General features: G+C 42.9%; 2 protein-coding genes across 2 annotated transcripts in view; one reads left to right on the top strand and one right to left on the bottom strand.

The window, feature by feature from the left end:
* Nucleotides 1–2,738, top strand: part of SON (SON DNA and RNA binding protein) — a 38,924-nt gene extending 36,186 nt beyond the window's left edge. Inside the window, exon 12 of the mRNA XM_080560006.1 lies at nucleotides 84–2,738. Within this exon, the coding sequence (XP_080416132.1) occupies nucleotides 84–242 (159 nt within the window). The 3' untranslated portion in view covers nucleotides 243–2,738. The remainder of the gene's footprint in view (nucleotides 1–83) is intronic.
* Nucleotides 2,044–11,973, bottom strand: DONSON (DNA replication fork stabilization factor DONSON). The gene is made up of 10 exons (XM_080560159.1): nucleotides 11,136–11,973; nucleotides 10,799–10,879; nucleotides 9,463–9,666; nucleotides 8,891–9,069; nucleotides 8,406–8,584; nucleotides 8,196–8,319; nucleotides 7,978–8,082; nucleotides 7,371–7,569; nucleotides 5,852–6,067; nucleotides 2,044–5,567 (listed from the first exon to the last, which is right to left on the bottom strand). Exons 1-10 carry the CDS (start codon nucleotides 11,388–11,390, stop codon nucleotides 5,430–5,432), a joined length of 1,680 nt encoding a protein of 559 aa, XP_080416285.1. The 5' UTR covers nucleotides 11,391–11,973; the 3' UTR covers nucleotides 2,044–5,429.
* Between the last annotated feature and the right edge of the window lie 76 nt (nucleotides 11,974–12,049).

Here is a 12,049-nt window from a genome sequence, read left to right on the forward strand (position 1 = left end):
GACTAGGAATGAATTATGTCTGCCCCGAAAGAGAAACAAAGAGGCTCTTGGTAACACATCTCTTTTCCCTCTCTCTCAAACAGGTGAGAGTCAATGGAAATGAATATAGGCCCACTTTTGCCAGCCTTAATAAGAAGCATGCTAAAGCCACAGCAGCAACTGCGGCTCTCCAAGCGATGGGACTTGTACCAAAGGAAAGCATGGTTAATACCACCATGTTTAGGAGTGCCTCACACCGCTAGATATTGTTTTTTATATTGACATTATTTCAGATAATTTTACTCTGCACAAAAAATGGTATTTGCCCTGTCATGTTGTAAATACATTGGCAATTCCCACGTTGTAAAAACTGTACAGACACCTTCAGGTTTTTCTTTTGTACCATCAAAATGTATTTAAATCATACTTAGTTTTTGGTATGTTTATATTGTTTACATTAGTGATGTAATTATTTCTTAAATGACTAAATCAGACGACAGACTCTGGAGGCATCAGTAATCTAAACCCTTGTTTTAAAACTCATGCAATTTCTCTTCAATATGGAATGTTAACACTTTCATACTGTTTTGTACTATGCTGCAGTTTTCCCTGGTCTCGGTAAAGCTACTCTCGCACTTTTGCCTACAGCTGGTAAAAGGCCACGCAGCTTACCTTAGTCTAGTCAAGGCTGGCGTGTACTGCTGGACAGATACTGGGCCAGTACTGTTACCCCTGTGAGAAAGCAAGCAGTGGTAGCCCTGTTGTACAGTGTTAATTAACACTGCGGCTTCTCTTGGAGTTTTGGTTGGGGGTTCAACTCAGTGGTGCACTGCAACTGGCCATGCAGCCCATACTCTAGGACACGCGATTAGGCAAAAGACTTGCTTAAAAAGGGATGGCAGAAAGTCCAGCAATGGAACCGATGAGACTTTGCGATTTAAAAGTGACTCTCCCTGCATGTTCTGAGAAGGGAGATAACGGAGTTGTCTATTCCAAACAAATTAACACACTGCCTGATGTTGATTGTATGGATTTGTGGTTAATGTGAATTTTAAAGTCTAACAAATCTACAACTGGATTGGGGGGAGGGAGGGGATAGAATGATGCTTAAATTGTTGTACCCAACTTGGTCAATAAAGCAGCACAAGTTCATAATCTTAATCACTGGTCAGTAAACAGTAATTAAAATCTATGCCAAAAGAACTTTGTGAAGAAACGCACAGTATAAAATTACCCTTTATGAGGAGTAGCGACAGCTGTTAGGGTTGCGGAATCTGTTTAGTCATTTTCAGTTGCTTTAGACTATTACCAAACTAAGTCCTTGGGCTGACATTTTCCGTAATGGTACTCTGCCCTCAAGGAGACAACCTGATCCAGAGTTTTGGCAGTTTGATAAGGGAAAGGATGTAGAAGGCTTTTCCTTTTATTTTTTCCCCTCTTAATTTAAGAAGTATTAGTTCTTTAGCTATGTGCACTTTGAATTGGAAAGGGCATTGCACACGTTTTGCCAGATCTGTCTGTGTTATGAGCAGACTGCCAGGACTTATGTATGGATTGTAGTGGTTCAGGTGCTTATTTCCGAAAAGTCTTTGAGGTCTTTGTGTATTACATCTACTGACCAGAGCTTCATCGGGGACAGGAACAAAATATATTTGTATGCAGTAAGACTGTGCTCAGGCCTAAAGTGAATGACCTTTGCAATGGCAGTAGGATCTTGGGGGTGAAGAATAACTAGTAGCTTTTCTTCCACAAAGTAAGTTATTTGTGTGTATTCTCTCAACTGTTACTGAATGAGGTCTCTTTCTTTGCCCTAAATGAACAAGTACCAGTGTCTCATTTTGCATACAGCAGAGAAAAGGTACTGGGTTCTCTACCACACACCCAAGAAATAAAACTCCTTATTAGTCTATCAAAGCACTCTAGAAATGCCTAAGTTTTTTGTGGACGTAGTTGTCTCTAATTAAAGTTTTTCCCTTCGGCTTCTCACCTTCAGTCTCTGTGTAAAATTGTTTGAAGATCTCCTTGCCTCATTTGCTTGAACTAGTTGTAAGGTGTGTTTTTAAAAAAAAAAAAAAAAAAAAAGCTAAAAGGGATGGTACAGCAACAGGAAGGCCTACTCTGGGAGAACTGGGCGTTGTAGCCATCTTAGCTGAAGTCTGGCTCTTTGATGTCTGACTCAAAGCAATTAACTCAGGATGTGGGAGGCAGCTCCTGATCAGGCTTTTGTTTAAATGTCTGCTTTGATACAGCTGGAACATCAGCGATGTTGATCATTCTCTTCGGTTTATGGTGTCCATGTAAGCACTGGTTTCACAGCTGTTCAGTATCAAATCTGGAACATAACCTCTTGTACTTGTTAATTCTGTTTTTTTTGGTCTGTGTTCTCCATGTATAATGTAGACATACATGTTATCCTACAGCAACGAGGAACAGATGAATTCAGTCCCATAGAAGACTACATTTAAGAAGTAACTGTTTAGGCAAATTCTGGATTTCATGCCTTAAAGACATGGTACTGTATGTAGATTTAACCTTTGATTTTCAGGAAGACTTTAAAAGAAATTAAGGTGTGTAATACCTTAATTATGACAGTGCTTGACTTTGAGGTTTCTGTTTTAGTTCCATTCCTGTTTAGAATGATATATGAATTTAAAGCTAGTGCAGAGATGTGCTTCTGTTAAGTTTGTAAATTTGCTTTGAGTGTCCTTCGCATGCAGGAATAGACAAGTAGTCATATATTAAAGAGAACAACTAGGAAACACTCTCTCGGGACCTGTTTATTTATGCAGCACTTTGGCTGTCTCAAGGGTGAATAGTCTGTGACTCCTGCTAGTGGATGACATGATCTGTTTGCCTGTTGGATTTCCTTTTGTTGCAGAACTTTTCTGAGGAGTGATCTCACTGAAAGTGCTTCTGACCTTCCTGTGGTGAGGAGCATTTTGAAACAGGTGCCCGAGAACTTGTAGCAAGCTTCCACCAGAACAAATTCTTGGCAGTCTGTTAATTTATAGTGTTCAAATAGGTTGGGTTGGAGAGGTAGGAAGGTGAAGTTCCTATGCCTTGGGAAATTTGAAACTGCCTCTTAAAGAGCAAAAACTGCATAATGTCTTCGTCAACTGCTACAGCCTTGTTCTCTTAAACAAGTCATAGCTGTAATGAAAATTCACCCATTTGGACAGGTTAAATAATAATAAAAAAATGACTCTGTTAGTGTTGGAATAATGCTAGTATGTACTGAAAATACATACTTAAATTGGAAGAACAGCAGACTGGGTAGTGTAATGCTGTAGCTCTTACAGGAAAAATTAATGGGAGCCAAGCACACCTCAAGGCCGGCACACTTAACCACAGAGTTATAAGCAACGACAATATGCTTCTGAAATCAGAGGCAAAGCTATGACTTAAAACCAACGTAGTTTATAGTACAAGGAGGAGCCACAGCTGCAGGTAATGGTCCAAAGCAAGTGATAAAGAATTTGCTGGTAAATGTTCTGACATCACTCTGCTAGCCTAGAACGTAATTGTTATTTAACAAAGCTAAATTCATACTGGAATGAGTACAATTTAATAACTGCCAGCTATTAATTGCTGTTAGTTTATCTCCAGAAGTCTGACGTGCTGGATGTGAAAATACAAGCTGAAATTACCAGTAATTGTAGCATTCCTAGAAACAGACAATCCGAAGTCCACATACCAAAATCGTTATCGGCTTGAGTAATTACAAGTGTTTTCCTATAAAGGCAGCCACAGAATGGTTTTACTGTATTATGTTCAGTAACTTGTTTTATACACAAGCTGCTGTTGATGACTGGCGGTGGACTAAAAAATGTGTTTACAGCAGACTGCAAAGCCCTAGAGCAGAGCTAATGGTGAGGGAGGCAGACTAAAAAGGTATTGGAGTAACTGCGTTTATCTTAACGTGACTGCAAGTGACAGTGTTAACACACCAGCAACTTCAGAAACACGGTCTCCTGGTATTCCCTGTGATGCTATGAACACCAAATTTTTCACTAGTGGTATTTGGTATGAATCAGTAATTTACTTTGACTAGTCTTCACATTTTTCCCTAAATCAGATTGTGCTACATGAGCCCCACCAAAAATAGAGTATTTTTTTTAGTGTTATCATTTAAAATTCTAAGCTGCCCTTTTCTGTCATAAGATAGACTTCTATTCAGTTTTATCTAGGTTTCCAGATGTCTTGTCCATTAGACTGTCAGTGTCATGGTAGTTAATGTGAAATAACAATGTAAACGTAAACTATTGAAGTGTAATTGTATACACATGCTGTACTCTGGGTAGTCAAGTGGTGTAGGTACAAAATAACTTGGGGGAGGGCAAGGTTTCGTCACACCTCACCCTGCAGCCATTTGCTGACAGACCCAGCTTTCCCCAAGTCTAATGTCACTGCTTCAGAACCGTGACATTGAGGTGAACAGGACTCCACTGTGGTAAAGATGAGAGTAGCATGACCACAAGCATTGCTTTTTCTGTGCAAAATACCAGTAGAATTAGAACTCTTGCTTTGAGTGTACAAGCATGACAGTATTCTGCATATACCGCTCTTCAGATTTAGTACTTGTTGCTGCAGCAATCTGCTCACCTGATACCTGGGTGATAAATGGCATTTTACACGTGTCCAGAATACCAGCTTTGACTGCACCTCAGTGTAACACTGCATTAAACCCAGGTAATCAACTCCTGGTATTGCTCTGAACAGTCACAGCGGCATCCTGCTGCCGCTCGTTTTCTCTGCTTCCATCAGGTGGCATAACTGTGTTGTGTTGCTCCAACTCAATCGGATTCATGTTACATTATACAAACTGCCTGTTAAAAACGTCTCATTTCAGCATAAGTAGATATGGGAATACTGGATGGTTTTGCCAGCAGTCCTAGCCTTTTAATCTGATTCAGACGCAGCTGGAACGCTGTGTTTGTGTCCATTTGACTTTTGTCTTCTGGAGTTCTGAGGTTACTCTTAAACCAAGAGGCGCAACATACTGAGGTTTAGCTATCATGCTCCTGGCAAGGTGCTTTAAGCAGGCTCAGAAGGAAGGCGTATGTTGAGAATTCCACCCCTCAGGAGTGGGTTACAGGTTACTGCACAGAGCAGCAGCAGAAATTCTGTGTTTCAGAACAGAATGTACGTGCACATGAAGAGAACAGGCCTTCCAGCCTGAATTCAGAGCACACAAGAAAACTGTTTTATAAAATTTTATTTTAAAAAAAGCTTCCTAAAATACAAAAGGAGATGTCCAAAGCCTTTTGCTTAATTTCCTTTGAAAGTCCTTCCAAGCGTTTATGATGGGTGATGTGCAATATTGTCTGTGATGTTCACCTAGGTTACGTCCCTCCTAGTACCGCATAGGTGCTGCCTGTGTAGACCTGAACGAAATACAGCAACTGCACCCTAGCGAGCTTTCTGGTCCATGAACCTGAAGTAACGTATACCTAGGACTTCCAGGTGTATGCGTAATCCTTCAGTTCTAGAAATCGGATGGAAGATTTTCCCAGCGTTGGCAGTTGACTCAGCTGATCCAAAGTTTTAGAATGCAGTCCACACTTAGGAAGGTCTTTGCATACGGTTTCCTGAAGAAGTTCGCAAGAAGAGAAACATGTAAACATACCCATTTGAAATGCCTGTAGTCTTAAGTGTTCATTTATGTACCTCTGGGGAACTCCCCCAAAAAGCTAGTTTTCTGATGATGCCATTTCTGAGGGAATAACAAGCCGCAGGGACTGCCGGGGGCGATCACAAGCAATTGGGTATAGACCCATGTATTTAGGAAAAGTTGTGTGTCACTCAGCACCCTATGGTTTGTAATAAAGATGCTATTCCTAACAGGAAAGATGGTCTCTTCTAGTTTACTTACCTTATTTAGGGCAGTGCTTGCATTATCAAGACTAGTGTTAAACACAGCTGTTGGCTCATGGGTGTAGAGTACTGCAGAGAATGCTCCCCTCTGTGCGGCTTTCAGCAGCGTGGTCAATGAATGGAGGGAGTGGGGCATGACAGGGCCGATGATCTCCAAGCTGAAGACGTCTTCATATGCCAGATGAACCCTGGCTTTTGCGTTTATGCTTCGAGCCTGAAGACAAAACCACAATAGGATTAGTTTTTGACACACCAAATCAAGTCCTAATTTTCATTTCACAGAATCGTCTAGGTTGGAAGAGACCTCCAAGATCACAGAGTCCAACCTCTGACCTATCACTAACAAGTCCTCCACTAAACCATATCCCTAAGGGCTACATCTAAACGTCTTTTAAAGACCTCCAGGGATGGTGACTCAACCACCTCCCTGGGCAGCCCATTCCAATGCCTAACAACCCTTTCGGTAAAGAAGTTCTTCCTAACATCCAACCTAAACCTCCCCTGGTGCAACTTCAGCCCATTCCCCCTCGTCCTGTCACCAGGCACGTGGGAGAATAGACCAACCCCCACCTCGCTACAGCCTCCTTTAAGGTACCTATAGAGAGCGATAAGGTCGCCCCTGAGCCTCCTCTTCTCCAGGCTGAACAAGCCCAGCTCCCTCAGCCGCTCCTCCTAAGACTTGTTCTCCAGACCCCTCACCAGCTTCGTCGCCCTTCTCTGGACTCGCTCGAGCACCTCCATGTCCTTCCTGTAGTGAGGGGCCCAAAACTGAACACAGTACTCGAGGTGCGGCCTCACCAGAGCCGAGTACAGGGGGACAATCACGTCCCTAGCCCTGCTGGCCACGCTGCTTCTTATACAGGTCAGGATGCTGTTGGCCTTCTTGGCCACCCGAGCACACTGCTGGCTCATATTCAGCTGACTATCAACCTTTTATTTAACCAACTATTTACCTTAATACTGCAGTGCCACAGCCCTATTAAAACCTCAGAATATTTTTAACTCTTGTCAACTTACTGTTCAATACATATATACGAGTATCACGGTGGTTCTACTGCCTCTGTAACAACTCGTAAGATGTACCAACTATGATACACTGGAGCGTTGCACAGTATTGGGCACATTAACTGCAGAAGAACTTTGATAGACACCATATGAACAGCTTCTCTGGTGGCAGAGGACTGAAACCCACATTAGTAGCATAACTGTTAGTATCCACCACCTCCTTAAAGCAGGTGAATCTTTTAAGAACCACTTTACTACCTGGGAAGTCTACTTAACCTCAAGCTACCAGGGTAGATAAAAACACTGGGATTTCAGTTTAGTGGCACAGATTTTGGGGATAAAGATGATTTTGGAGGCAGTCCATATTGCAGTCAAAATGCTGACTCAGGCTACAGCAACAAAAATTACTGTTGCACCTGAAGGAAATACAGTGACTATACAAAGACAGTGATCAGTCTGAGTGAAGAAACAACTTTTCACTATGGGAAAATAGGGACTGCGGTATTACTTACTTTGAGTGTTTGCATTGTTCCACCTCGGAAAGCAATGGGGGACAACAAAGTTGGTGGAAGCCCTGCCTGTGGACCTGCAATAGCCACTAGACTCTTGCAGTTTATCAGGAAGTTCAGTAAAGTGAACGTGTTTGTTCCTTTCACCAATGCGAGGGATTCAGGTTTGTGATCCATCTGCACTTCATGCTTCTCCTTCTGACTGAATTGATTGGAGTCAAAGGAAAAACATCAGAAGATGAAAAGCATCAACGCACCCGAAACCTGACTTCTGATTTCATTATTAAAGCTGTGAGATAAGAAGTATTTTCAGGTCCGATGTCTTAACAGCTGGCAACACATATTTAGTAAATATCTATGAAGTCAGCAACTCCTAGTTTTACTATGAATTTCTCCTCAAAGCAAACATAAAAACATAAGCATCTTAGTTTAAATCAGGAGTCTGCTTTTGAAGGGAGTCCCCGGATTGTTGCCACTTATGGTGCATTGGTGCGGGGCAGTCTCAGGAAGTTGAGACAAGATTTCTCTTTTATAAAACTTAAATCTATACTACAAAGACTCCTGCAGGGTTTTCCTGAGCAATACATTGCGACATGCAAAGAAAGGATACAGTTTAATAGAGATCGCATCTGGTTTTTTAACCTTATCTCGGACTCCCATCTCCTCAAGCCAAGAGAAACTTTCATCATCATCATCATCACTTGTAGCAGGTTCCCTGAGAAACACAGAATCAGTTTTAGGAAGACAATACTTTCTGTGAACATTTTCCAAATGGCACGTGCAGGATCCTAGAAGCGCCTTTGAATTCTACCGTTTTATAAGACTTACTCTCCTTCCTCAGGGCTTTTGCTCACTTCAGGGCTTTTAGCAGCTTCTGCTTCCAAATTCACTTCAGAGTTTTTCTGTTTTCTGGTTCTACTTTCTTCTACCAAAGGTAAGGAAAACTCTATGCCTTGAACAGAGGAGGAAAGAAAGCAATGAATGGTTTTGTAATGTGCAACCAATGCAATTTATTGGTAAGGAGTGGTTTCACCTTACCTTCACTTCTCATGGCTTCCCTTAAACCTCTGGTTGTGGGAGAAATCATGGCTGTGATAACATCACTTCCTGCAAGACCGGCTGCACGGAACAGGACGGTGAACTGGTAGGTGCATACATAGAAGTAGGGACATAGCTTGGCTTTGAGCAGGTTATACAGAGAGGTAAAGCTGACAGACCTGCAAATTAGAATAAAACAATAAATGAAGCATTGAAGACAACCTGCTAACAGGATTTATAGAATTCTATCCAAATCAGCAACTATGGTTGGAGAGGGACATTTAACACAAGGAGGTAGCTGTGGTCTTAAATGTGTTTCCTTAACCTGGTCCTCAAAAATAATAAGCATTCCAGCTAAAGCAAAAACAACAAGAACAACAACAAAAAAGACAACCCACCAACCAAAAGCATTTTCATAAAGAGAACTGATTAAAATCCCAATGTCTTAATCTTACTAAATACAGGAATTCTTTGGTTCCACGTACCATTCGCTCATTAGCGCTTGCTGCAAGGCATCATCCTGTGACCACGGACAGGCCTTTCCAGCTATTTTCCTGTCTGCTCCAATACGAGGGAACAGCTGCAGCCAGGGCAGCGATGGGTGAAGCCAGTAAACGAGACTTTGCTGAAAGGCACAACGCAGTTCTGTTGACAGTTTTGGTTCCTAGATTACAAAAAGAATTTCATGAGGACAGCAAAACTTTACTTAATGCAACACTGCAACAGATGAATTAAAAAACAAACAAACTACACTAGATACTAAAAAGAAATTCCCAGTCTTATGAATAAGCCAGAGTGAAAATGGACAGTAACTGGAAACTGCACCATAGTTGAAACTGAATGACCACTCCCTTATCGCTGTTTGCCGCTGGTTATATTTTGGGGTACAAACAGTGGACGGAATTAGATTAGTAGTTTAAATGAACCTTGTTCTTAATGCAAATAAGATCAATACAAAACACAACCAACCTTCACTGCCAGCACTTCCATGAAACATGCAAAGGTACATTCTCCTTTATAAAGCAGGAGCTTCAAGCTCCCTCTGAATTATTATTACCTGTACGCTCTGTGGCAAGTTTGTTTCTGCTGCTCTACAATGCTGAGCAAATCCTTGAGCTTCCTCTTGTGCTTTTAAATGCTCTGCCCAGGTAAAAGGTTGAGAAGACATAAAGAGAAGTCGTGTTTTAATACTCCAGTCTGCAGGAAATTCATGTCTTGGTGAGGTGGGAACATCGGGTGTAAGAGCAGGTAAATGAAGGTCCTTACAAAACAAAAATAGTATCAATTAACCCAAGGAAAATAAAATTTAAAATAAAAATAACTACATGTTTATATTTTCATACGGTTAGGTTTCTTCCCATGTTGATTTAATACAGGTTTCCTGACAGGCAGACCAGATCATGGACTAGACAAGACTACAGCTATTACATGTAACTTTTGAAGTTCAGTAGCCTTTAAAAACACATGGCAAACCTGTCATTTCCTGAAAGTTTCTGTCCAATTCAGTGTAACAGCAAAAGTACCTACCTCACTTTGATCCTAAGAAAGTATTTGCACTACATTAAGGGCACATACTTATTAAGAAGTAGTTTTACAGATGGATTTTCTAGATTCCAAGCTACACAGTTTGACTTTTCATAAGGTAACCAAAGTCATGGTTTATATTCAACTGATTATTTTTAAGTCAGTAACAAATTGTAACAACAATACTGCATTGTATTGTTTACAAAAAAAACATGGTTTTTGTTCACAGCAGTCTTTCCAGATATCATAAAAAAAAAAGAACCTTAGTAAGAACCTTAGTCTAACAACAGCCTTTCATTTAGTCCTTTCTTGGTGACTGTAGCATCAGATGCTTCCTCAAGGATTAAAAAAAAAGTGCTGGAGAATTCCAGGGCAGTTTGTTCTCTTTGAGAGGTCATTTTTCTATCCTACTATGTTAGTTTGAACTTAAGTTTCTGAACCTATAAAAGCATCAGACATCATCTGCTTGCAACTCTTTCAAGGACCATTTTTCAGGTGTTCTTTTTCCTACGAGCCTGGTGAAGCAGTGCGTGTTCCCCTTCTGCAGCTGCTTAAGAACATCCTTACCTCAACAAAATTAAAATCTAAGAAAGAGGTGGATTATGGTAAATATACTAATCAAACTGGAAGAAGAAAGCAACCTCTGTCAGCTACAACAACAGTAACAGTGTCAGGAAGAAGGCTGGCTTTTAAAACAATGTCAGCTTAAAGTAAACTTCAAGGCAATTTAAGGAATTGTCTTGAACGCTGACATTTTAGTACATCTTAGATGAGGATGAACCAATTCTAAATTAAATAGCTTAGGCTTCCCTGTGAATTAAGAGCAGCTGGAATTGTTTCAGAAACATTACACGAAGGAAGCTTCGTACATCGGCTAACGTGAGGCTGTTGGTTCCTTCAGAGCGCTCCGCGTTCCTGGTGGGCTTATCTTCGTGAACAGACTCCAGGAACTGAAGGAAAAAAGAGCATAAGATGCAGAACAGAGTATGAACCACGGTAATATTTTTAAAAAACGAGCCTTGCAGAGAAATGTCAATAGATGCTAAGCGCACACACGCTGTAGGGACGTTTACAGAGCGGTTTAGGGGGGACCCATCCTCGAGGCCGCCCCAGACCCAGGCTCTCCCCTTCCCGCGGGGCACAGCCCCGTCTCCCCTCAGGCTCCGGCGGCCCCGTCAGGGCGGAGGGGAGCCCCGCGGTCCCTACCTGCCAGAAGGGCGCTGCCGAGGGCGGCCCTCCCGCCGGCCACGGCTCCCGCTGCGGCTGCCGGCCCCGCGGCGCGTTGTCGAGGCTGGAGAAGGGGTTGCGGCGGGCGGGCGCCGAGGGGACCCGCGGAGCCGCGCCGCAGGGCTGGGGGTCGGCGGGGGGCTCGCTCGTCCGCGGCCGTTTGCGCTTCAGCCGCAGCGTGGCCGGCGGCTTCTTGAAGCCCGGCGAGTAGCCGGGCACGGCGGAGTCGGCCATGGCCCGGCGGGAGCCGCTGTCGCGGCTTGGCGCGCAGAGGGGCGAGCTCCGCCCCGGGGCGGCGCTGAGGGAAAGGCGGCGGCCGCCATTTTGTCCGGCCCCTGGGGGGCGCTGAGGGGGTTGCGCGGGGTGAGCTCGCCTCGCCGGCCCCCGGATGAGGGTCGTTGCCCACTCGCTGGGAAAAAGAACAGTTTAACTGTTAATAAACAAACAAACAAACAAACAAACATTTATTCCAAGAAGCAAGGGAGTTGCACAGTCTGAAGGGCTGTCTACTGTCAGGCATCAAGGAAATCGCTACATGACAGCAGTCAGAGAGATGTTACCCACCTGGGGAAAACAAAACAAAACAAAACAAAAACACATCACCCGTGCAAATACTGGGACATGATCACCATTGGGTAACATGGGGGAGTAGGTGCAGACACTGTACCTGTTTGGGGCAGAGAGCTGGGTTTGCCCATCAACACTAGCTAGGGCCCACCCCTGGAGTTTTCTGCTTCAGAGAGGGACTGAAAGGCACCCACCACCACAAAAATTGCCAAAGCACAGATATATTTACTTCATAACCTGATCTAGCTGAAAGATTAAGACAACCGCAGCAACAGCTAGCCTTGATCTACTGCATATAGGGCTCAAAAAGCATTTTTATTTATAGT

This window comes from Anser brachyrhynchus, assembly GCF_964034855.1.
Source record: "Anser brachyrhynchus genome assembly, chromosome: 1".
Lineage (NCBI taxonomy): Eukaryota > Metazoa > Chordata > Aves > Anseriformes > Anatidae > Anser > Anser brachyrhynchus.

What these genes read in the sequence shown, in the direction of transcription:
- DONSON (XM_080560159.1), bottom strand. Translation starts at nt 11,390, where the DNA reads ATGGCCGACTCCGCCGTGCCCGGCTACTCGCCGGGCTTCAAGAAGCCG. An exon ending in GATGCGATCTCTATTAAACT is followed by an intron (nt 7,570 to 7,977) that starts GTATCCTTTCTT and finishes CAATCAATTCAG; the next exon opens with TCAGAAGGAGAAGCATGAAG. An exon ending in CAAGCACTGCCCTAAATAAG is followed by an intron (nt 5,568 to 5,851) that starts GTAAGTAAACTA and finishes GAACTTCTTCAG; the next exon opens with GAAACCGTATGCAAAGACCT.